This window comes from Martes martes (genome assembly GCF_963455335.1).
Source record: "Martes martes genome assembly, chromosome: 1".
Lineage (NCBI taxonomy): Eukaryota > Metazoa > Chordata > Mammalia > Carnivora > Mustelidae > Martes > Martes martes.
The window spans coordinates 129,314,718-129,340,475 of NC_137888.1; the positions used below are offsets into that span (position 1 = coordinate 129,314,718).

At 39.2% G+C, this 25,758-nt stretch overlaps 1 protein-coding gene across 1 annotated transcript in view; it reads left to right on the top strand.

Annotated features, from left to right (window-relative positions):
* The first annotated feature begins 5,071 nt into the window (after nt 1-5,071).
* Nucleotides 5,072-25,758, top strand: part of MRPL3 (mitochondrial ribosomal protein L3) — a 40,164-nt gene continuing 19,477 nt past the window's right edge. Inside the window, exons 1-6 of the mRNA XM_080802888.1 lie at nt 5,072-5,335; nt 6,364-6,548; nt 7,825-7,916; nt 10,049-10,147; nt 19,416-19,515; nt 21,629-21,689. Coding sequence (XP_080659014.1) covers nt 5,244-5,335; nt 6,364-6,548; nt 7,825-7,916; nt 10,049-10,147; nt 19,416-19,515; nt 21,629-21,689 — 629 coding nt within the window. The 5' untranslated portion in view covers nt 5,072-5,243. The remainder of the gene's footprint in view (nt 5,336-6,363; nt 6,549-7,824; nt 7,917-10,048; nt 10,148-19,415; nt 19,516-21,628; nt 21,690-25,758) is intronic.

A 25,758-nucleotide genomic window follows, 5' to 3' on the forward strand; every position in this document is an offset into this window, starting at 1 on the left:
CCACTCCTTGCCTTTTCTATCTTCTAGAGGCCACTCACATTCCTTGCCTTGTGGACTCCTTTCTCCACCTTCCAAACCAGCAGAAGAAGGCTGTAGCCTTTCCAAATTACATCTGTCTTACATTATTTTATTCTCGCAGCCAGGAAGGCTCCCAAAATTGAAATTGAGAGACTCACGTGATTAAATTTAGGACCCACCTAGATAACCCAGGATTATTTCTACATCTTGAGGCCCTTAACCCTAATCACATCTACAAAGTCCTATTTGCCATGGAACGGAACACATTCGTAGGTTCCAGGGATTCAGATGTGGATAACTTTGGGGACCATCATTCTGTCTACTACAAAGAATTTCACTTAAAAAGCCTGGAAGGAGCCTTAGCTGAACAAACCCTGCACCTCTACCACCTCACAGAGGAAGAAACAGAGAGGGAAGTGACTTAGGGTCACGCTGCTAGTTCAATTTAGAGCTGAGGTTGGATCCCAAGTCTCAGCATTCTTTCTGCTACTCAGAGTTGGTCTGCTCACCAGCAGCTATGTGACCTTGAGCTTGTTAGAAATGCAGACACTCAGGTCCCATCTCAAACCCATGAAATCAGTGTCTGCATTTCATCAAGATCCCCAGGTAATTTTTAAGTACCTTTAGGTTTGAAAGGCACTGATCTAGAACATCACAGAGCCTCCTGTTTCTTTCCTGACAAGAAAGTTGTACACGATTGATGCATAAGTATCTCAAGCAGTGGGGCCTCATCGCTTCCTCCTGAGCCCAACAGATTTTGATCCAGGCTGATCAAATCTCTAAAGATGCAGAACGAACACGAGCATCCCCAGTCCTTGTTTGTCTAGGGCAACCTCTGAATTCCAAGTTCAGTATGCCAATATCATGCTGTACAGCCTTCTCTTCTTGGGAAACAGGCAGTACAACAGAGCAGTTAGACCCTTGGACTCTGGGGTCATGTTGCCTGGACGCAAATCCTAAAACTCCTACTTACTTAACGAAGTTAAGGTCTGTGATCTTGGGTGAGCTGCTGGTTTCTCTCTGCCTCAATTTCCACATCTGCAAATGAGGATGAGAATATAGCACCTACATGATAGGTGAGTAGGGACTTAATCACTTAGAACAGTGCTTGCCACTCGGCAAGAGTGATGTGTTAGCTCTTTCTCATTCTTCTGGGACCCCTTCCAAGAATAATCAAAATCCCAAATGAACTCAGTCTCTAGGAATTTCTCAAGACTCTGTATCTTCTGGGCTCAGAGGAGACACCCTGGCCATGGTTCCAGGTGACAAGAACACTCACTGGTCTAGAACCGCACTCCAGCCATCAGAACCACACTGGCATCAGGAGAAAGACCAGGAAAAAGGACTTTCCTTTGGTTTAAAGCATTTGGTCCCCTGGCATGTGACGCTGCACTGTCTATAGCTAACACTTCTGTTCAGTCACCAAAGAATTTTAAAGCAACACAGATGGGTTTAATTACATTAAGTTTCAGAACCATTCTGAATACAACAGAGGCAGGAAGGATGCTGAGAAACTTTAAATCCGCATCACTACATAGCCACACTCCTCCTCTTTTTCCTCCTTCTCCTTCTCTTCCCTTCTCCTACTCTCCTACTCTTACTCCTCCTCTGGCTTCTTCTTTTTTCTTTTTGGACTTTCCAGTATGGTCATCTCTTGGATCCCTAAAATCTCTGGGCTGACTTAAGAATTTATAAATAAAAATTATGTTTTTAAAAGCATTATATCAAAGTTGAAAATTGTAACTTGGTATTACTGAAGGACACTGAAACAGAACTCATCATCATCTTACTGAACGAGCATCTGTGGATTTTGCAATATGGCCTTTTAAGTTTTCTGTTCAGCTAGCAATGGAATCTCAAAGTTCAAAGCTTCATTTTACCTATTCCTCCATTCAATGCTCAGATTACCTTCGTAACATCTCTCTTGATTTTAGAACATGCTAAATTCTCACAACTTATAGAAAAATGGAAGAAAGCCAAGGGTAGTTTAATGGAAAGTGTAAACTCACCTCAAAAAGATTTTTAATTTCAAATACAAGGCACGTTGTGAACTAAGAGACAGCATAAATGAATATAAAATGTAAATTAACCAACAATGAATAATTAATTAGCCTGCAATAAGCCAACCATACAGGACATATCACTAACATTGTAAGAACTAACTAAAGAGCTTAAAGGCAGAAACATGTAGAAAAGATAATCTGTGATGATTCTTTTTTGTTAGATGTGGTCTTAGAAATTCAGAAGTGAATCTACTCTTAATGTTTTATGTAAAAAGGGGGAAATTCAAAAAAGCTTTTTGAATTTTAATTGTAGTACTAAAAAGAGATTGTGAAGGTTATGTTTGTTCCAATGAGGAACTGAACCCCCAGAGAGGCAAAGTGAAGTCGAGAGGGGGCAGTATCTGAAGGACGGCATCAGAAAGTGTTAGACTCTTGAGCATAGTGCTTGAGTGCCCTAAAGGAGTCCGGGCTGATTTCTTTGAGAACTGGGCCTGGTCATTGTCGATTAGCAGCATACTGCAGTGACAAAATCAAACATGATGCCACCTCCAGGCCCAGCCGGCAATCAGGCCACGAGTGCTACATAACAGGGAACAAAGCACGTTTTCCTTAGATTCAGTTAAGCAGTGGTGCCTGCTAAGGGTTTCATTGACTCAAGGTCTCTAATATGGACCTGGGGAGACTTGGCACCAGGGGCAAAGGCTAGACTGAATGGCTGACTCCTCAATCCTCAGACCACTGTGTATGCTATGTTTACTCACTAACTTTCCCTTTTAGCCCTAGAAAGTTTCTAATGCAATATTTGCCACAGAGAGCCAAATAAAATTGTTCAGAGCAAAAGCATTGTGCTCATACTCCTGAGATTTAAATCTTGGCTCTACCACTTACTAACTGAGTGACCTTATTTAAGTTATGTAATCGCTCTGAGTTTTTTTTTTCCTTGACTGTAAAATGGAGATAATTATAGTATTAGCATATAGGGCTGTTAGAAAGATTAAGTGGGAAAATAAACTGAAAGAGTGAAAATGAATTCTGTTCGTAATCAAACTACAGTGTTTATAATGGAACATCAACACGAGATTTCTAACAGACCATACCCGAGGCCACACCACGGTTACAAAGTGACTAACAGTTCCATCTTCTGAATTCTGCCTTCATACCAACATCATCCCGGGTCTGACTTTGTTTTTCTTGCCTCCAGAACAAAATTTTCGAGATGCCCAATTGCTGAACTGTCCTTGCTTCTTGATAGCATTCCAAAATAAGTCCCAGCTTCCCTGGTGCCAACTTAAAATCACCTGGCTTAAGTCCCTCCCAACTCATCAAGACAGCATCTTGTGTATGCTTTCTCTTATTGTCCCAAGCTAATTAAACTTAACCTTGTATGAGATTGGGTGTGCTCCCAGTGGTCTTTGATGGATTTCCACAACACTGAACATGTACCATATACACAAGAAATGCTAGCTATTGGCAGTGATAGGAAAGCCTTTTTTTCCTCCAGCTTTTTACATGTAGCACACCTCAGGGTATGCTTGTTCAATGAAGAGTCTTTCTTTTTTTTTTAAATTAACATATAATGTATTATTTGTTTCAGGGGTGCAGGTCTTACTCTTGACAGGTCTTGAATCATCAGTCTTACACAATTCACAGCATTCACCAAAGCACATACCCTCCCCAATGTCCATCCCCAGCCACCCCATCCCTCCCACCCCCTCCCCTGCAGCAACCCTCAGTTTGTTTCCTGAGATTAAGAGTCTCTTATGGTTTGTCTCCCTCCCCGGTCCCATCTTGTTTCATTTTTCCCTCCCTTCACCCCATGACCCTCTGCTCTGCCTCTCAGATTCCTCATATCAGAGAGATCATATGACAGTTGTTTATGTAACTGGGATGCCAGGTAGCCTGTCTAGAATTAAAAGATGTAATTTTTCCTCCAATGCCCAAAATATTATTTGGAAGTGTCCGAGGTAACCACGATAGCAACAGGTTGAATGGAAGAGCAAACAAAGCAAAGATTTCCAGCCTACTGAATTCCAAGTAGTAACCAAGAATTGACCATCGCCTGGAGATTTTAAATCAGGCTAGCCAGATCACTAATAAAAAAAGACTGTTGAAATAGCTAAATTCTTGAATTCGTATTTCCAAATTTTTGTAAACACCCATTTAACAAATAAGGAAATGGATCTTTGGAGAATTAGAATGATGGCCCAAGGCACACACATGCTGATTAGTCTGGGTCTGGAACACAGGAAAAGGGTTTACTTGTAAAGAATGTGTAGTAGCTCCTTACTGCTGCTTTGTAACTCACTCTAAAACTTAGTCAAAGTAAGAGTCATCATTTATTCTCTTTGGCAATTTTTTTCTGATCAGGAACCTGTGAACTCCTTGGCTGGGCAGTTCAGGAGCAAGGTCTTTCATGAGATGCAGTCATCTGAAGGGCTGCCTGGACCCGGAGAATCCACTTCTAGGTGGCTCACTTCTGGCTGGTAAGGAGACTCTCTACAGGGCTGTTCAAATATCTGCAGGACATGACCACTGTCTTTCCTCATAAGGAGTAATGCAAGAGACCAAGACAGAAGTACCAATGCTCTGTATGATCCAGCCCTGCAAGCCACACATCATCACCTTGGCCATATTCTATAGTTAATACATGCCGGTCCGGTTTCAGTGCCAGCTCTGACCACCTGCCAGATGTACTACTTTGGGCCAGCACCAAAATTCCGAGTCTCTGTTCCCTCGTTTATAATATAAAAATAACAATTTCCTTTTGGGGCTGTTTTCAACATAAGCCAGTATAACAATATCAAAGTTTGCTGAGTACAATGAACTGCCCCACAATGCACATTACTTAGAAGTGATTTCGCTTTCTCAAGGAGCCTGTCTCTAGTTCGCCTCATTCTTGCAAAGTTTTAACTCCAAACATCCCTTTTTTTCAACCCCTGGAGAGTCAGTCCCTGCCCATTCTACCCTAACCGGGATCCAAGGTAGGACTATCCGAAGGCGGAACTCTAGTTCCAGGGACGGCTCTGGTGTCCGGAATGCATTGGGAAACGGACCGGAAGTGGGTCCGCAACTCTTTTCCGGTCACGGAGGGCAGCGGCAGGCGTCCGGCGGGACGTTCCCGGGAGGCTCGTGGCGGGCTTGCGGCTGAAGCGTGGGGCGCCTTGAAAGCAGAGCCGCGGGGAGCCGGGAAGAGGAACAGGGCAAGCCCTCCCCGGTCACTCCATGCCTGGTTGGAGGCTGCTGGCTCAGGCCAGCGGCCAGGTGCTGGGCTGGAGCGCGGGCGGCCTGGGTGCTGTCCGGGCCTCGGCAAACAGGTGGGTGGTCTAGAGACAGGGTGTGGGGGGTTAGTCCCTGCGAAGTACAGACCTGGAGCAGTGCCGTGGCCCGGTGCGGAGGGGTCTGCCCTGGGTGGAGGAGGGAGGGGCTCGGTACCAGACCGTAGGCACAGAGGACTGAGGAGCGTTACTCCAAGGAAGTGTGCATTAAAGGAGTGAAGGGGTGATTTTTTGTTTGTTTTTAATGTTTATGAGCCAGTGGCTGGCGGAGACTATTACCAACAGCAATAATATTATCTACCAATTACTGGGTGTTTTCTGTGTACTGAATGCTTTGTTCGGTATGTTATGCGCCTTAGCTTGTGTAGCCTCACGAGATAGAATTGCTATTGTTACTCGTTTCGCAGACGCTGTCATTATTCCGTACTGTCATGATTGCAGTTTGCAGATAAAACGGAAGCTTGGGGCAGTGACTTACCCAAGGTCACTCAACTAATTAGTGTAAAACTGGAACTCTAACCTGGAGTTAGAGTCTAGCACCTGACTAGGAAAGGTAGGTAGGTGACAGAAAGCCTTATTTCTTTTCTGAGGCTCCGTGCAAGAATTACACACCTCCTTCCCGATACAAGGTCTTCCTTGGTGTGTTCACGTGCTCAGAGATCATGTCTTTTATGGATCTTCTGAGCCTAGGCCTGTCCTTGGTGGAAAGAGGTGAGCTTATCAGAGATCAGCGTCCCACAGTCTGCCACCTCCGTTGAATGTAAACTATTAAAGTACACATACAGATGGGTCAGTGGCTTCTCCAATGTCTAGGTAGGACAGCTCTGTTAGAAATTGGTTTATACCAGAGGAGATGAAGACCTTTTACACTAGGGTAATCATTAATAGTTAAAGTGTAAGCCCCATTATTATCATAAGGAATGTCAGGGGGAAAAAAAACTTGCACAGATTCCAAATCCTTTCCTAAGGCCCGGACTACACTTTACAACTCATATGGCTTCTTTTCCCCACATTAAATGGGGGAACTTTTTATATTTTGATTTCTTTTCTAATTTTTATTTTTACAGAACGGACATCTGGCTTTTGGCTAGAAGTCTCCATGGCAAGAGTGCTACTTGGTGGGATGAGCATCTCTCTGAAGAAAATGTCCCATTTGTTAAGCAGTTGGTCTCTGATGAAAATAAAGCCCAATTAGCAAGTAAACTGTGTCCTTTGAAAGATGAACCATGGCCTCTACATCCCTGGGAACCAGGTAGTTATTTTTGATGGTTTCTCATTTCCTAGTTACTGTGTGGCTGGAGCATTCAAAATCATGGTGACTGCTTGATGAATTTATCATCTCTTGAATTCACTTTTCGTGTCTTAAGTGTGTCTGTTTCATCATGGTTTGGTTTGCAAGGTTATTTCTAGCATGCTGGTCTACTATTAGTAAAATGTCTGATGGTAATCAAGACTTCCTGAAGAAGCTGTTTTGTAGGTGAAAGGAAAATCGTTCTGCAAATGTTTTCTGATTTCCTTCAGATAAAAAAAATCATATATATGTATATATGTGTGTGTGTGTGTGTGTGTGTGTGTATAAAATAAATAGGGAAGAAAATCTGGAGGAGTAGGATCTAAACTACACTGGGATGTTTTCAGTTGGAGTGTTCTAGCACCCTAGGTTTGCCAAGAATAACCCTAGAATCAGCTCCTTGTGCATAGTAGAGTCCTAACCCCATCTGTAGCCATACCAAGAATAAGACCTGTCCTGTTGAGAATGTGGTCTTTGGTTGGGGTTTATTGTGACAGTTGAATTATATAGTGATCAGAAGTTCTAGGGACACCTGGGTGGCTCAGTTGGTTGAGCATCTGCCTTCAGCTCAGGTCATGATCCCTGGGTCCTGGAAACTAGTGCTGTATCAGGCTCCTTGCTCGGCAGGGAGCCTGCTTCTCCCCCTGCCTTCCATTCCTGCTGCCTACCATCCCCCTGCTTGTGCATGCGTGCTCTCTCTCTCTCTCTCTCACACACACAAATAAATAAAATCTTTAAAAAATTCTTAGTGGAGCAACTTTATAACTTAGGCAAGAAATCTAGGTGGCATGGTGGAGGCTGACATATTTTAGCAACTTGACCACTTGTGTCATCCTTTAACACCAGCTGAGTTCTTAGAATTTGAATAGATGTTTTCTAGTTAATGGGGTTAGATACGAATTGATACTAGAAAAGCAAAGCGTAATGATGGATTTATCATGTCCTCTATGAATACCATTGTTTTAAAACCAGACTCTCAGTTTACCTATTTTCCTTATTTAGAATAGTTCTCATATATTTATTCATTATACAGAGATTTATTAAGTAACAGTTTGTTACCTAGCCATGGTTGAAATCTCTTACATTTCTAAGAACAGTAGTGTTTTACTCTTTGAATATATATGTTAGCATGTTTCTTAACTGTTGCTCGTATTGACATCACAGCATAGGAAATACTATTCATGTTAGTGAGTGTTGAAAAAGTTTGTAATAACACTGATTTGCTTTTAATTACCAGGTTCCTCTAGAGTAGGCCTTATTGCACTGAAGCTGGGTATGATGCCTTTATGGACCAAAGATGGTCAAAAGCATGTGGTTACATTACTTCAGGTGAGAAAGAGAGGATGTAACAGATCTGTATGTGTGCCAAGATCTATTTGTGCAAACCTGAATGGACAGTATTTGTATCCTGAAACATGTGACTGTGTGATGAAGAATGGGCTAATGTCAAGCATAAATACTATTAAAGAACTTTACTTCTGTTTCAGTGAATGTTTCATTCTTGCCTGAGTGGTGGCTTTCTTGATACTGTCATAAGGTTAACTACGACCATGAATAAAAAAAAAAATGTTTGTAACCTAGCTTCTCACAGGTGTACCAGTTGAATTCATAATTGGAAAAATGTCTCAGTCCCATCTTATTTTCATTCTTTCAACTCAAAATTAAAATTTTGATCTCTTCGCTATCATAGAATGTAACATTCTTGTCTGGAGAGGCAGTGTTTTGTTCTCTGAGATAAAACAAACTCTAATGGTTAAGAAAGTGGTCCCTGAGACCAGAATATCTGACTTTAGATCTTGTTTCTGCCACTTCCTGGCTATGTTCCTTGGAACATTCTGCCTCCTCTGCAAAAGATATAATTGTATTTGGGAAAAGAAATAATTATTGGGGCACCTGGGTGGGTCATTGGGTTAAAGCCTCTGCCTTCGGCTCAGGTCATGATCCCAAGGTCCTGGGATCGAGCCCCGCATCGGGCTCTCTGCTCAGCGGGGAGCCTGCTTCCCCCTCTCTCTCTGTCTGCCTCTCTGCCTACTTGTGATCTCTGTCTGTCAAATGAGTAAATAAAATCTTTTAAAAAAAATAAAAATAAAATAAAAGAAATAATTATTACCTACCTCAAAGATTTTTGTGAGGGTTGCACAAGGTGATAAACATCAAGCACTTAAAACAGTGTTAAATGTCCAGTATACATTGGCTGCTGTTGTCTTTATGATGATTATTAGAGAAATTACTGGTAGCGTTAGGAGACCATCATTCCCCAAATCAGTTTGGACACCTGAGTTCATCTTTGGGGCCTCGTCTTAGACAAGTGATTAGACAGATGTTGGTGATTAAAATGAGAGCTCATGCACATAGGCCCAGAGGGCCTACAAGTCTTAGGACGGTTTTATTGACTCTGACTGATCAAAGAGAAGATTATAGTTCCTAAAACTCTAAGGAACTTAGGGAACTTTTGGCAATGACTGGTGGAATTGTACGTTGGTACAACCACTTCAGAAAACAGTTAGTATAATTATGTGGTTAAAGTTGAGATAGGTGGATCTTATAGTATAGCAATTCCACTCCTGAGTGTTAATAGAAAACTTGAACTTTATTACTTTACAACAATGTTTATAGCAGTATTGTTCTTAGTACTCCAAAACTGGAAATAACCCAAATGTCCAGTAGCAGAACAGAAGAATAAGTCACGGTATTTATGTAACAGAATGCAGGATAGCAATGAAAATGAACAGAAGAGAGTTACACACAGCACTGTGGATGAAACTTAGTAATATAAACAAGTGAAAAGCAAGACATGGAAAAGTACAACCTGATTCTGTTTTTACAAAGTCTAAGGCAGGCAACAATAAACTACATGCAAAATTTTAAAGGTAGCAACTGTAAGGAAAAGTAAGTAAATAATTACTATGTATCAAGAATAGTATTTATTTCTAGGGCAGTGCTTCTCAGACTTTAGTGAGCCTTAATCACCTAGAAGGGTTATAAAAGGAGGAGATTCTGATTCAGTTGGTCTGGGCTGGGGCATGAGGACCAGCATTTTCACCAGGTTCCTAGGTGATGTTGATGTTGCTTATTTGGGGACCACACTTTGAGAACCACTGCTCTAGGGGTTAAAAAAAAAAAGGTGGGGAGGAAGATTACTAGGAAGAGACATACAGGCTTTGTAGATTCTACTTCTTGACATGGGTGGCGGTACATCGTATTTTCTTCATACTCATTCTATTGTGTATTTATGCTTTAGGCACTCTTCTGTATGTGTTGTCTGTATGCTCTGAACTTGATTTTTTTTTTTCTAAAATTATTTCTGTATTTTAAGATTGTGGTTGATTTTAGAGGAATGATGGATAAATTAACTTTAGGGAATCCCTAATTGTTCTATGGCTTTTAGTGTGGCTGGGATGATATGCTAAAGTGTATCTTAGCACATACTTAGTTTTGTTTTTTTATATTTGTTTCCTTAGGTACAAGACTGTCATGTTCTAAAATACACGCCAAAGGAAAACCATAATGGAAAACGGGCGGCCTTAACTGTAGGAGGAAAAACTGTATCACGTTTCCATGTAAGGATATGTTTTCATTCTTTAGAAGAGTACATTTCATTAGTTTCAGATCTGAATTCTTTAAGTTTTGAGGCAGTTCCATAGTCAAATTTGTGTTTATCCATGAGGTAAATTGTGGGTTTGAGGGAAGGCAGGCTAGTGAAGCCATTGAAACCAGGATTCTGAGAGAATTTGAGTTTGTTCCAGTACCTCTCCTCAGTATTTGAAACAAGTAACTTTACCCTCTGAGCTGAAGTATTTGCCCATCTGTTCAGTGGAGATAAAAATACTACTTACTTAAGAGGTTTGTTAACAAGATTAATGAGATTTCTCATATGTGCTTAGCATGTCACAGATACTCAATAGATAGTAGCTATTTTGTCATTTATGTTTAATTTCTCATTTTTTTCTAAGTTGTCTGAATACCTGACACCAGCAGCATGTGGGGACTAATTTGTCTATACTAGAAGGAACATTTTTTGTGCATTTTTTTAATCTGAAATTGTCACCATCAATATGAGAATACAGTACAATATATCATACAATCAAGAAGTTGTTTTTATTTTCACTGTTGTGTATATTTCTCTAAGTATCTTTCATCATCAAATATTGTAATTTTCTTAAAACACACATGGAAAACTAAAAGGTAGAGTCTATTCAGAGTTCACATAAACTAAAAATCCTACAACTTTATACCAATTCAAATACTTTCACAAACACTGTATTTCCTAAGAAGATGCAAAACATAGTCCTTTCTTGTCGCATCCATGAGAACGAATAAACTATATTCATCATCTTAACAAGAACTTTAACAGCACTGGCATCATATACAAACAGCATTGTTTTGAGTCTGTAAGCTTCCAGAACCATCCCATGATGTATACTCCCCAGGCATGATTCTCTGCAATGTGAAGAACATTTCCGACGTGGGGAGAAATGGTGATGTGACAATACTAAGATCTGAAAAAAATTTTAAGTCCCTAGAGCACACAGGAAACACCCAGTTTAGACCCTCCCTAGAAGGAACTTTCAGTACTTGGGATAGAGCTATATTCAAACCTACATCAGGTTTTTAGAAATAAAGCATTTTTCCCCCATAGAATACTATTAGGATGCTAAATATATAACTTACATTTGAGAAATCTGTGCAGTTAGTATCCTCTGTTGGATGACTAAAAGCAGAGAATTTCTAGAAATGGTGATGGTTTTCACTAATAAGTAATGAAACATCCTCAAGTTTACTAAAACATTGTGCTTATACCTAAGATAAACATTTTTTCCATTGTAAATTGTTTATGAAATGAACATGTATGGTAAATAGGATACAACCCATACTATACAACTGTCAAAACTAGCAAGTATTTATTGTGTGCCTCCTATTTGGTTGTCATAGTTAACTTTGTTGAGCACTTATTACACGTGGATACATAATCATTAAGACTGTTATTTAATTTTCTTAGCATCTGAGGCTAAAGAGGTTAGGAACTCCTTCAGGGCCACCCACTGGTAAGAGGTAGGGTGACAGTCAGACTTCAGATCTTACTTTCTTAATTATATCTTAACATTCACCCTCTGGGTGCTCATAGGCTAATGGGAAAGATGGACAAATAAATCTGCCATCCCTGTATAGGATTACACATGCAAGAAGCATGGAATAGGGGACGGCCAGTTCTGTTTGGGAAAATCCCAAAAGGTTTCACAGAGTGGAGACCAGAAAAGAAAAAGCATGTCAGCAGGAATACCTGTTTTAACATATCAGGCACATTTCAAAAATCTCATTTCATCCTGGCGACAAACCTCGTAGGTAAGTAGTATTTTTATCCCCATTTTGCAGGTGGGCAAATACTGCAACTTGGAGTTACTAGTTTCAGGTAGCTTCTGCAGAGACACATGGAAGAGAATATGTGTGCTTGGAAAGAGAAGTGTGGTATATGAACTCTTAGTGTATGAGCGTGTGGGCCAGCCAGGGAAGATGGTAAAGGTACAAAGATGCACCTGTCAGGGTAGAGTGCTAAAGAGTTTAGACTTCATCGTGTAGACTGCCAGGAGCTTTCTGAATTCTTCAATTGGGGCGGTGATATTGTCAAATCATAGTCTTAGTTAATTAAATTAGAAGACTCTGGATGCAGGGAGAACATTTAGGAAGTTGTTTTAAGCACTGGGGAGAGTTGATAAAAGGCTTTTGACCCAAGGTAGTTGAATTGGGCTTGGAGAGGGCAGGGAATTGTACAAGACTGGCTGAGTACGTGGTAAGGGGACACAGGCTTAGAGCAATTCCTGAGTACCTAGTTCAGTGCGGATTCTGTAACCTGGAATAGTGACAGAGAAAGAAAGGGAAGTTTTGGAAAAGCAAAGAAGTGTGTGAAGTATTTATAGAAAATTCAGGAGGAGTTGTTCTATAAACAGTGGGATATACTGATCGGTGAGTTCAAGGTGGTTAAAATTGTTGGAGTCCTATAGTTTGATAGGACTAGAGACCATTGAGGCCTGTCTCCTAAGTGTTAGAGAAGTTAACTACTTTTGCATATTATGGTATTGTATAGTTTATATATACTTTAGTCTGCGATTAATTCTTGACAGTTTATTGGCTAATAATTTTGGGGTTTAAATAGTTTCACAGTAATGAAAAGCACAGTGAGGTATTTATGAAAACTTAAAAATGTCAGACTTTTTCAGATGTTTGAATTTTTAAATATGTAAATACATGCTAATCTTCATGTAAATAATCATTTGCTTTGATAGATGCCTGTTTTCTCATTAATTGTACTTCTGTGTTTTTGTTAATGTTTTAGCACCATCATCTATTTTCATTACCAATTTTGTAAATTCATGACTTTATTGCCTTGATATTTGTGAATCAAACATGATGTTGGGATAATCCGTTCTGCTCCAACAGATCTGTAATTATTATTTCCAGAACTATGAGATAGTGGAAAAACAAGTGGATGTGGGGTCAGAAGAGCTGAGTTCTAATTCTGACTTCTCCCGTTAGCTCCCTTCACTCCACTTATTTTGAATATCTATTTTCTTACACAAGAAAACAGGGAATTGTCCTTGAAGGTTGCTAAATCTTTTTAGTTCTAAAAGTCTCCATTGGTTCTCTAATGTCTTAGTTCTCAAGAGAAAACAAAAGCCCCCCTACCAAATGTATTTGGCAGCTCAATTTATTCTATTTTACTTAGTGAGGAAGATGTCCTACAGATTTTATTAATACTAATGATTAAAATATTTTAGAAATGGGGAGCCTGGGTGGCTCAGTTGTTTAAGCGTCTGCCTTTGGCTCAGGTCATGATCCCAGAGTTGTTTTGTTTTTTTTTTTTCCTTTTTTTTTAAGATTTTATTTATTTGACAGAGAGAGAGATAGCAAGAGAGGGAACACAAGCATGCAGAGTGGGAGAGGGAGAAGCAGGCTTCCTGCCAAACAGGGAGCCCAATGCCTGGCTCAATCCTGGGACCCTGGGATCATGACCTGAGCCGAAGGCAGACACTTAACGTCTGAGCCACCCAGGCGCCCCTGATCCCAGAGTTCTGAGACATAGCCCTGAGTCTGGCTCCTTGCATAGTGGTGAGCCTGCTTGTCGACTCTCTCTCTCTTTCTATCAAATAAATCTTTTAAAAAAATTGCAGAAATGATAATACTTTCATACCTGAGACTGTGGTCTACATATGTTAAGCTATATTCTCTTTAGTGACTATACCACACAGCAAGGTGATTTGGATGCTTGATTATGTTGTGGTGGATTTCCAGCCACTTACCTTACACAGATTTTTAATTTAGTTCTCTGGTATGGAAAGTGCTACAAGGGTCTTTCTTTTTCTCCAAGGTAAACATTTTCTAGGGGCACCTGGATGGCACAGTTGGTTAAGCAACTGACTCTTGGTTCCAGCTTAGGTCATGATCTCAGGGTTGTGGGACCGAGCCCCCCGTCAGGCTCTGCTCTCCGTGTGGAGTCTGCTTAAGATTCTCCATGCCCCTCTCCCCTGCTCATGCTTGCTTTCTTTCTCTTTCTAAAATAAATAAATCTTAAAGAAAAAAAAAAAGAAAAAAAGAAGATAATAAATTTTCTAGGTCCAGAGGACATGTATTAACAATATTAAGAAAAAGATTTGTCTTTGAATGACCTTTCTTCAAATAAGATGTGAAAATGAAGTTTTAGAATTCTTCGTAAGAATTTTGGTTCAGAAAGGAAAAAGATTTTCAAAACTAAAAATATGCAAACTTTCTCTTGTATAGTGTAACCCTCAGAGAAACTGCAAGTAAATTGGTTATAGAAGATTTTAAAAACATAGACCTATGAATATAAAATATCAAATAGTTAAGTATTCTAAAATGAATTGACTGCATCAACTTTATTTATAATAGGGGTAGAACTGTTTTGTTTTGTGTCTTTTACTCTGTAAAGAATTTAGGCCTCCAAGAAATTAGACTGTTTTGCTTTTGCTATTTTTGTAACTTATTATAAATAAAAACATAGGAGGTTAAGTAGCCTTAAAAGTTGATTAAATCAAGGGGCGCCTGGGTGGCTCAGTGGGCTAAAGCCTCTGCCTTCGGCTCGGGTCATGATCCCAGGGTCCTGGGATCGAGCCCCACATCGGGCTCTCTGCTGCATAGCAGGGATCCTGCTTCCTCCTCTCTCTCTGCCTGCCTCTCTGCCTACTTGTGATCTCTGTCTGTCAAATAAATAAATAAAATCTTTAAAAAAAAAAAAAAGTTGATTAAATCAATTCATCTTAGGAGCAGAGAAGCATTTTCATTGTGAGAAGGATAATTGCAGAGAACTCTAAAGAGGGAGAAAAAAAATGCAGCCTCATAGATGGGATTATCCAAGTGTGACACTGCTGTCAGTCTTTTAAATTGCCTTCTGAAATCATTTATTTGGAAGTTCAAAAAAAACTTCTGTTACACTGCTGCTGCTTTCAACTTAACTTGAGCTTCTGGATTTTCTCACAACTGATACCCAATTAGTTTTATGATATTTTGATTTTTTAAAGAAAATATTATTTAATGAAATTGGGATATAATCACGAAGTATGTATTACCTTTTATGTCTCAGTCTGTAGTTCCTTAGGTCAAGATGTTTATCTTATCTATTTTGTGTTTCTGAAAAAGAAGTTTTTTCTTAGAAGCTTCCTCATATACTTAGAAACTGATATTAATGAAAGAATATGTTTTTAAAATCATCAAGTAGAATATGTGAATGTCAAGAATAAATTTAAACTCTGTTCTACAATATAATGAATTTAAATCTGATACATCAGGAAAATAATTGCAATTTGCAATTGCAAATGTAATCTCATTTTTAAATGAGAATTTATGTGTTTGCTTTTGATGTGAAAGAAGTGTGCATGACTGGAGTTAAAAAGTAGGGACCTAGAGACGCTTGGGTGGCTTAGTCAGTTAAGCATCTGCCTTTGCCTCAGGTCGTGATCCCAGGGTCCTGGGATCAAGAGCTGTGTTGGGCTCCTTGCTCAGTGGGGTCTGCTTCTCCCTCTCCCTCTGCCCCTCACTCTTCTTGTGCTATCTCTCTCTCTCCTCTGACAAATAAATAAAATCTTAAAAAAAAAAAAAAGAAAAGAAAAGTAGAGGCCTTAATAAGGGTGGTGTTGAATATCAGTGTTAGATTTCAGTATGTGGGAGGCAAAAGTATAGGGAATGACTGGGATAAACTTATGTCATCACTCTTGGAGGAAAGGTGGAAAAGATAGCTTCTTGAGGGAACACTGTGAGTACAAAACAACCCTTCATGGGCATCCATAGCAGGGCTTCTCAGGGTCTGTTGCATGGTTCCACTGGAGGTCCCCAAGGACTTCCCAGGGCTTGTGGGTTGATCCAAAAATTAACATTACAGGCCAGTGCCACCCAATTTCATGTCTACCAAACGCAGCCTTCTCAGTAGGGTACAAAGTGGCACCAGCAGCGTACATTTTAAACTGAAATCATCAAGTAACTGAAGATTTCTCCATATTCATATATTCTGTGATTAAGACTGTGCAGATACTCCATTGGATTGGGGACAGTGGTGCTCGGTTTTCAGTACATCATTGGCATTGTCTTGAGTTGGTTCGGGTCTTTTAGTTGCTGCTATTTTTGCTTTTTGACTACAAATTACTCTTGGTTTGGTTTCATAGTTTAGTTTCTTGAAGATTTGTTCATGTTCAGAGTAAGTCATAATCTTTATTTAAGTCCTACAATTTTTAATAACTAGACTTGAAGATAACATTGTAAACACAGTAATGTTGTGTGCCAAGAACTGATACAGCAGCAAGAATGGAAAGGTGTGACTTGGTGAGGCAAATCAGAACTTCACACACAGATGGATGTCTGTCCTCCATCTTTTGTGTCTTCACCATTCATTTAACTCACTTCTGCAGTATATGACTCGTAACTGTACTTAGCTCTAAATTTACAAACATAGGTGAATAAAACAGCTCGCCATCCAGGTGCTCCAGCAGGCAGGCAAACATTCATATAAGTTGATAAGTGTAAGGTAATGTGGACAATATTTGAGATATAGGCAAGGTCTAAAGATCGCATAGACCAAGGAGTGGTCTGCTCTAGCAAGGCTGCCCATGCAGGAATTGGGACAGGAAATATTACTGGAGCTGAGACTAGACATATATTTAACAAATTTTTAATGAGCTTTGGAGGTACAGGGGTGGGAAAGAATTACTGCCAAGAGACTGGCATAGGCAGACATAGGTAAGCATACATAGAGTACTGAGGTTCCTTGGGGACCTGCAGGTGTTTCTTTTGTGATGAGAGGGGAAGTTGAGGGGGAAAGAGCATCAGGAAGATAGATACACCTGTGTTAGTTATAGTCCCAGGAAAGAGGCACTCTTCACATCAGGAAATAGAAAGTGGTACAACTTTTTTGTCAAGTCTTCTAGCAATCTGTATCAAGAGTCTTAAGAACTAAGAAAAGGAAAAAGCCCCAGGACATTATTTTAAGGAAATGAGATATTCATAAAGTTTTCTATTCAAAGATATTTTTTATTCAAGGATGTTTACAGTACAGAAAAAAGGGCATGGTGGAGGGAAAAACAGATGGCAGGACCTACCAGGAGCTGGGGATGTAGCAGGAACTAAAGTTTCTGTTCTCAAGAAGCTTACATTTTGGTGAGATTGGGGATGATACAGGGAGGCCATGGCTTAGAAGATACACAATAAAAAATGCGTATCATGACAAATAGAAGTGCTTTGTAGACTAAGGCTGAGGGGTTTACAAGTGACAAAGTGGTGCTATTTTAGGTAGAATAATCAGGAAAGGTAAGTTAATGTTTAGATAGAGGCCTGAATAAAGTGTGGGAGCAAGTCCCGCAAAAATCTGAAAAGCACTCCAGGCAGGGGAAATAGTATGTGCAAAGGATCCAAGGTTATTGTCTAATGTGTTCTTGGAATGTGAGGAATGCATTGTACCTAAAGCAGGGTGAGCCAGGAGGAGAGTAGTAGATGAGGTCAGCTTGTATAGAACCTTGTAAACCATGTTAAGGATTTAGGATTGATTCTACATGAGATGGTCGCCATTGTGGAGACATGATTTAGCTTGAATTTCAAAAGGATCATGCCAGCCTGTGACTGGAGAATAGACCGTGGTGTCAGCAGTGTGGAAATTTGGGAACCAATTAGGAGGCTATTAATATAATCCAGGCAAAAGACAGTGGTTTGAGGTGCAGGTGAGAAGTAATTGATGTGGGCTTTATTTTTAATAGAATCTGTAGGAACTGCTGGTATTTGAGACATGGGATATGACAAAGAAAAGATTCAAAGGTATCCACAAGATTTTGGGTCCAAGCAGTTGAGTTATGGAGTTGCTATTTATTGAAGTTTGGAAAACCAGAGGAAAGCAGGTTTCTTGGGGGGGGGGGGTAGTTGAGTTCAATTTTAGACATATCAAACTTGAGTTGCTGTGTGATACCAAAGTGAAATACTGAGTTAGCGGTTGTACGAATGAATTTGTAGTTCAGAGTAGAATTTGCGATTGAAGTTAGAAACGTGGTATTATTAGTACATGAAAGAACTGAGAGAGTGCAAGTCTCAAGGAGTGAGTGGTCACCTGTGCCAAGCTTTGCTGGCAGAGCCAGTGAGATAAGTATTGACCAGTGTATTTGACCACATAGAGATGGTTGGTGACCTTGATAAGCACTTTGTATTGAGTGTTCAGGGGCTATAGGCACCTGATTAAAGTGGGTTTGAGAGAATGGGAAGATAGAAGTAGATTGAGCAGAAGTTTTTCAAGGAGCATTGTCTTAAGGGGGAATGGAAAGGAAACTGTATAGTCAAGGGTAAGTTTTGTTTTAATGTGAGTTATTGTGACATCTTTGGATAGGATAGTTCCAGTAGAAAGGGGGAAATTGGTGATTCAGAAGGCAGTGGGAACAATTTCAAGAGTAAAGCCGTTGAACAGGTAAGAGAGGGCTAGGATGAGTACACAGTGAGGGATCTGACTTCTAATAAGAGGATGGACAGTTCACTTGTCACAGTGATTTCCAGCCCCAGTTTCACATCAGAATCATAGGGAGTGCTTAAAAAGCACTGACACCTGGATGACACCTTAGATCGGTGAAACGACAGTCTCCAAACAGAAGGGCCTTGACATTGGCATTTGCTAAAACTGCCCCATGCGCATCTCGTACAATCTAGCATGGGGTGTGGGGATGGCAGGGATAGTGCTTGTGGGGGCTGTTTGATTGGGTGATAAGACCTTGGGGAAATGCTCTAGTTTTTCTGGTTTTTTAGTGAAATCTCAAGCAACGTGGTTAGCTCAAAGAGGGGAGAAGGAAGGAAACATACTGGAGGTTTTAAAAGGGGTTGTGAAAGGAAGGGGCTTTGGAGAGTGTGAGAGGGATTTAAGTAGGGAAAGGTAGGTTGGCCAGACCACATTTGGGACTCACTTTGAAGTTTGTGGTCATACATTTGAATGTGACTAGTATGTTTTCTTCCAGCTGCTTGGAAGCAGGTGCAGAGTAGACAGAGTGGAATTTCCCCATATTGGGGTTCTTGATACTTACAGCCTCCAGTCAAAATGCTGTTCCTTTTCCTACAGATAAAGGTCTTTCTCCATGTAATGTATATGAGCTACGCCATGCATCTGGTTGGATCCTGGATGTATTGGATTATAGATAAAAATCTCACCTTTCTTAAATAGAATGTGGTGGTTTTTGTTCCTTAGGGGAACAGCATGCTCTTAATGATTTGTTCTCTGGGTTGTAAAGCCTTGGTTTATATCTCCTTGCACAGAACTCCACGTTCAGTATCATGGGTTACTTATGTGTGCTGCTTTTCCTCTAGAAATCTACATCTGTATTGGAATTTTACCAAGAACTTGGATTGCCGCCAAAACAGAAAGTTAAAATCTTTCATGTAACAGATAATGCTGTGATTAAGCCAGGTAATCTGAGGCTGGGGAAGGGAGGGAGGCAAAAATACCCAAGTATGTGATTTGCTTAATGTTAGGCCTTTCAGTAAAGTTGAATCCACAATACAAAGTCCTAAACGTTTATTTTTAAATACAAAGTGGTATCTGATTTAATCACTAGGGACAAACAAGTCTTTTTCCTTTTTTGACTGGAAAGAACTGTAGAGAACTCTTTGTTTTCATTAAAGAGGGAGGAGCGCTTTTGTTTTCAGTGTACAGAGAGTTTCACATTTGGAAAAGCCACTCCAGATAAATACACTAACTTTCATTTTTTTTTAACTTTTTTATTTTTCAAAATATACTAGCCTTTAAAATGTGAAGTTCACTCTGTGTAAGCTGTCATTTTAATAGGTGAAGATTAGCTAGATTCTCACTGAGGTAGAATTTTCATGGAACAGCAAAGTGACTAACCATAGCACCTTGATGTAAAGATTCTATCTTAAAAATTCTGAAATAGTTTACCTACTCCCTGAAATGTCAAAAAGTACGATTGGCAGCATGGTTTTATCAGTTTAAGTAGTTAACAGCATTTTGGTATCTTTGAACTTAAAAGCTTCTTGATCTCTTCAACTTGAGTTCTAACAGATAGTAGAAGGGTGTTATAAGATTCGGTATTTTAATATCTGAACTGAATTTCACAAAGTAAATTATAGTTACAATAAGCCTTATTAAGGAGTGACAAATGATCAGCCTTGATATAAGCTAGAATTAAAAGTATTTTTTTGAAGTGCAGGTTTTTTCATTTGAAGCTAAAGTGAATGGAATTAAGGTAACAAGTGTAAAAATTAAGTCCCTATTAACTTTTGTTGTAGCTTAAACCATGTGGAATTGTTTTTGTGGATGAAAAGTGGTCAGGTATCAGCAGTTAAAAGTCTTTCAGCCTCCTAGAAATTCAGTCAGTTTTAACCTCCCCTATTTTTTCTTAATTCAGGGTTTTTCTTTGCCCATACAAATCTAGGTTAGGTCCTACATTAAAGGATACTACCTTCTGAAATCCCATAGTACCTTATTCCCTGTTGTAAAACAAGCCATAATTAGCATTCAGTTGCATTCTCTACTACATTGACTATGGCTTTTTTTTTTTTTTTTTTTTAAGAAAAAGTCTCTTACTTGATGATGTTAATGTTGATTCTTCACCTAGATAATAAATTCTTGAGGTTAGGAGCCATGTCTTACCTTTTATAATTCTGACAGTACATATGGCAAGTGCCCTAGAAATATTTGCAGATTAATTGTCAAATAATTCTCATAGTGTTTATTCCAAATTGATACAAACAATGTTGTGAAGGGCTTTCACTTACAAAATTCCTCTAAATAACATTTTTTCTGGTGCATTTTAACTAAAATTCTGTTTACGTACAACTAGTTTTGGAAATGTTAATATATAAAACTAGGGGTATCAATAATGACAATTTTTCAGAATTCAAAATTATCTGGGCATGTGCTGAAATAACTATATTTTATTGGTACAGTGACCAGTCTGCCAAAAATCTGATATATAGGGGCTTATATGGATATCACACATATGGTAATTACTGCCTAATGTATGGTGGACCTGGGTTCAAACAGTTCCTATTTTTGGGTAACTTATCTCTAATGGTTAAAAAAGATCTAATCCAGCCACAGCATTTTTTGAGTTACTCTTTTGTTTTTATTTCATTATACAAAAAAGGAAAGGTATCTTAAATGTCAATATATTATTATTCACCAAAATAACAAAGAATCATCAAACTCGTGTATTTACCATAAGAACATTGTATTTGTCGTGTGAATTGCCTATTTCAGCCAGTACCATGTTGGCCTCTGTTCAGGCACAAACCCATCAGCCATCTATGGTCTGTTAGCCTGACTCTCACATCATGTGCTTCGTCCTGGGACATATTGTTCTCTACCCCATGTATAGTCAATTAAGGCATGTTTGATGAACAGTTTTATTATTTTATTGTTGATGTTTCTAATAATTGTAATTGTGAAGAGCATCTTCTACTTTTTTTGAAATCTTTTAGTCTTCCTAGATGTAGTTTATGTTTAGTGAAGTTGTTCCCAGGCTGACAAATTTCATATTGATTGTTTTCTTTTCATAAAGGCACCCCTCTTTATGCTGCTCATTTTCGCCCAGGACAGTATGTGGATGTCACAGCCAAAACGTAGGTCCACATAACAAGTTCTTTTCCTTTTGTTTTCCTTATATATTAAAACATAACAGAGTAAGTGAAAGTATAGTCTTTCAAGTCTGTGACTAAAGATTAAGTAACCATTATTCTCGTTTATAATTCTATAATGTTACTGACTCTACTAGATTTTAAATTGCACTGAATTAGTTGTATGTGAACATCAAGTTACAGGTTTGAAACTGAGATGCATTCTTCTTGAAATGGGACTACAAGAAAGGTCACATACTCAGGCTCTTTGTGGGTTGGGCCCACTTCTATTTTTAAGACCAAAGGCTATGTACAGTTTGATGGTGAAATAAAAATGAACAATGCTGTGGGGTTCTTTTGAGATTGTGTGATCTATAAATGCTGGTTCTTTCCAACTCTAGGAAACAGTTAAATTAGAAACATTTTATACTGTTTGTGATGGTTGTTTTTAAGGTCCCCTAGGGTAACTATAAAACATTTTGTTAACTGTGTTAAGAGCCTATGAGAAGCAGGAAGTAGTGTTACACCTTAAGCCTCTGGTAGCACGGTGTTATGTCTCAGTACTAGACAGGTGAGACAGTGAGACTTCATAAAAACAAAATATTTTTTATCCTGAAACAAGGGTTTAATTTGGGAGAAATCAACACAGTTGTCACAAATAGAAGTGCTGACTTTGAGTCACATTCAGACCGGGAGAAGAAGCAGTTTTTCAAAATTTGGTTAAGGTTACTTCACTATAGAGTGAAGTAACCGAGCCCTTACATTTGTTTACGTAACAGTTGCTCAGTATATGTTAGTGGAATCTGCATGACTAGGCTAAACTAAACTCCAAATATCATCTATCGGCTATTCCTGTTTCTTGTTCTATCAACACAGATGATAATTTTCCTTCTCTTTTGTGCCTTGATTTCCCCCCTTTTTGTCATTCAACAAGGTCTGTGGCCTGTGTAATTCTGACAGTGACCCACATGTGCTCTGGGATAGTCTTAAAGTCACAGTAACTGAGCCAAAGAGCTATTATCCAAGGAAACCAGAGCCAGCATTCATTTCCTTAATGGAGTCAGTTAGCTGTACTTTATTTCCACACCATTATTGCCTACTTTTCAATATGAGCCATTGCAAACAGTCCTTACCTTTGATTAGCTGTTTAGAAATGGAGTCAGATAGATTGAAAGTGCAGTGTGTCTTCCTTTGAGAGAGATTATGGAGTCTTCCCCTCCCCCCCCCACCTTTTTTTTTTCTGCTTCCTGATTGTTGCAGACTCATTCCTGCTGACTGGGGCCTCTAAAATCACTTGATCACTTTCCTTGCTCTGCCTTCCCTTGGCAAGAACTCAGAATATTAGAGCTGGAAAGTTTGATTTGGTTAGTTGGGGAGATGTGTGTGTGTTGTGAATCAGATGATTTTACTTTTTAATTTCTGGATTAATTATTACATATAGTAAAGTACCTTAGTAATTCCATTAATTTACAGAGTTAATCATGTGTGACTCCCATTACATAGTTTACAGATTATATGAGCTATTCTGAGAATTCCTGCAAAGTCAGAGACCTTTGTTAGCGGATGCTTTGTGGTGGGATTTGTGACCAGCTTGAATTAGAGCCAAGCTTTTCAGATGCCTGTGTTCAGTAGATGTTTCATTTCAGACACTACTGTTGGGTTTCTGGCTTCTTAAAAGTTATTTTTAAAACTTCAGCATTCTTCTTTAGAGTTTAAAGTGAAAAGGAAAGTATTTTAGTTTTGTTTTAAGATCATGTACCTAGAAACCAAGTCTGAAAAGCCTGGTGCCAGCCTTGGGACTAGGTAGCTGATAAGAGCTGAAAGAATAACTTCTGGAATTTAAAGTGGTTGCCACTCAATTCTGGACAAGGGAGGACCTTCATTTGAGAAGATCTCACTGTTGTGTGGGCTGCAATACAGTGTTCTGTTTGACTTCCACCATGTGAAGTCAGGGGAAAGTTGACCCACACATGGCTGCGCTTTACTCTGGTGGGTGTGCCTTTATGTGTTATTACCTGAGGTCAGATGACTTTGATTTTTTAAAAGATGAATATTTCTAGTGACTCTTGTAGCTGACATGGTGTTATGGCCTCAAGATGCCCATGTTTGTAAATATGTAGGAGTCTTTGTCCTTCTCATGAGGATCTGTTTTGAATTCCTTCCCAGGGCAGCATTGGATCTTCCGTTCCATCCAGTCCTAGTTGCTGCTGCCTCTTCTCTTTGCCACTGACAGTTTGTGTGGAACATAACACATGCACCTGCTTGCTTTTCTTTTTTTCTTTTTAAATTGTCTCCTTTTCCTGATGCTTCCCATTTTAGAGAGTTAAACTTCACAGCCAGTGAGAATGTTCTTTTCCTTATTGACTGTAAATGTAACCATCATCTTTTGGGAATAGACTCCAAGTACTCACTCTCTGTCCCTTACTGTGGCTCACTTACAGCCAACAATTTACTACTTTGTCCTCCATTTCCAGCCCCTGTTTCAAATGTTTCGAAATGTCTGAGTCCCATCTTCTTGATTATTAATCCTGCTAGAAAAGGTTGTGCAGTGACATGGATCGGTTAGATGATGAGGGACATGGATTTACAGGCAGGAGCAGTGGTTGTCACACTTGAATAGCTTTCTGAACCACCCCCCCCACACACACACACAGCCACACATGCACACACGTGTGCATACACACGGAGATCTTTTTTTCCCCCCCAGTAGATCAGGGGCAATTCCTGATAATTTGCATTTCTAACAAGTGCCTAGGTGATGCGGATGCTGCTAGTCCATGGACCACACTTTGAGAACCACTGGCCTGGTCAAGGACTCACCAGTGAAACCGCCTTTCCTTCCTACTCCTTTACCCAGCTTAGAATCCTAATCCCTTCCTTTCCCTAAACCTGTACTCAAATTATTACATTGAAACATCTGTTTTAAAGCAAGTAAATTTAATCAGCCCAGTTTCAAATAACAGTGTCAATAGAAGTAGGCCTATTTAGTACTCACATTTTAGTTAGCATAAAACTGAAGATTGGTCTCTTTAGTAATCAGTTGGCTTCATCATCATCTTTCCATTAGAAAAGAAAAATCTCAAATCTCTAATTGAAAAATCTTCATTTTTCCTCATACTGTAATAATTACATTTGTTTAATCTACACTTATATTTTGGGTATTTCAAGTTTTTTTTTTAACCTTATACCTTCAATTTTAATTGCTTGACTAAACATATTTTTGAAATAACTAAGAAAATTTAAAACAAAATACTGTATAATTTAAGAAAATAAAGTCTTAATAGAATATCTGCTTTGAGGGGGAAATTATCTGCATTTTTTTAGAGTCACCAGTGACCAACAGTAGCAGCTTCTTGAGGTCTTCCCTAAAATTTTTAAATGTTTCTCTGTTATTAATTGCATTGGGAAATCTGCTTGCATTGAAAGATACATTGTATTTACCTGTTCCACATTGGTTATAATTCATTATACAAATAAGTATTTACCAGTGTTACTTTGGAATGTGAGGTAAATACATATTTACCAGAGTTCATTTTATTTTATTTTATTTTATTTTATTTAAAGATTTTATTTATTTATTTGACAGAGAGATCACAAGTAGGCAAAGAGGCAGGCAGAGGGAGCGGGGGAAGCAGGATCCCTGCTGAGCAGAGAGCCCAATGCAGGGCTCCATCCCAGGACCCTGAGATCATGACCTGAGCCGAAGGCAGAGGCTTAACCCACTGAGCCACCCAGGCGCCCCTAATTTTTACTTTTTTTGGAAATAGTTTTTTGTGCAGAGGATTTGAGAATCTAAACTCAATTTAGATTAATGGGGAAAATGTTTACATCTAAAATATAAAACCATTCTAGCAGAATAACTTTTTAGTTGCATTATGCTGTTAACAGCTAATAAAGCCCTATCTTTGAAATATCACAGTTTTGTGTAATTCATTCTAAATACGATTTTAAGACTAGTATGTGTCATGATGTGTCCCTCACACCCTGCCCTAACACCTTTTTAAAGTTTCGGTTCTTGTTCTGTAATGGCAATTACATTCCAGCGTAACTTCTAATAGATGATGGTTCAGGGTCT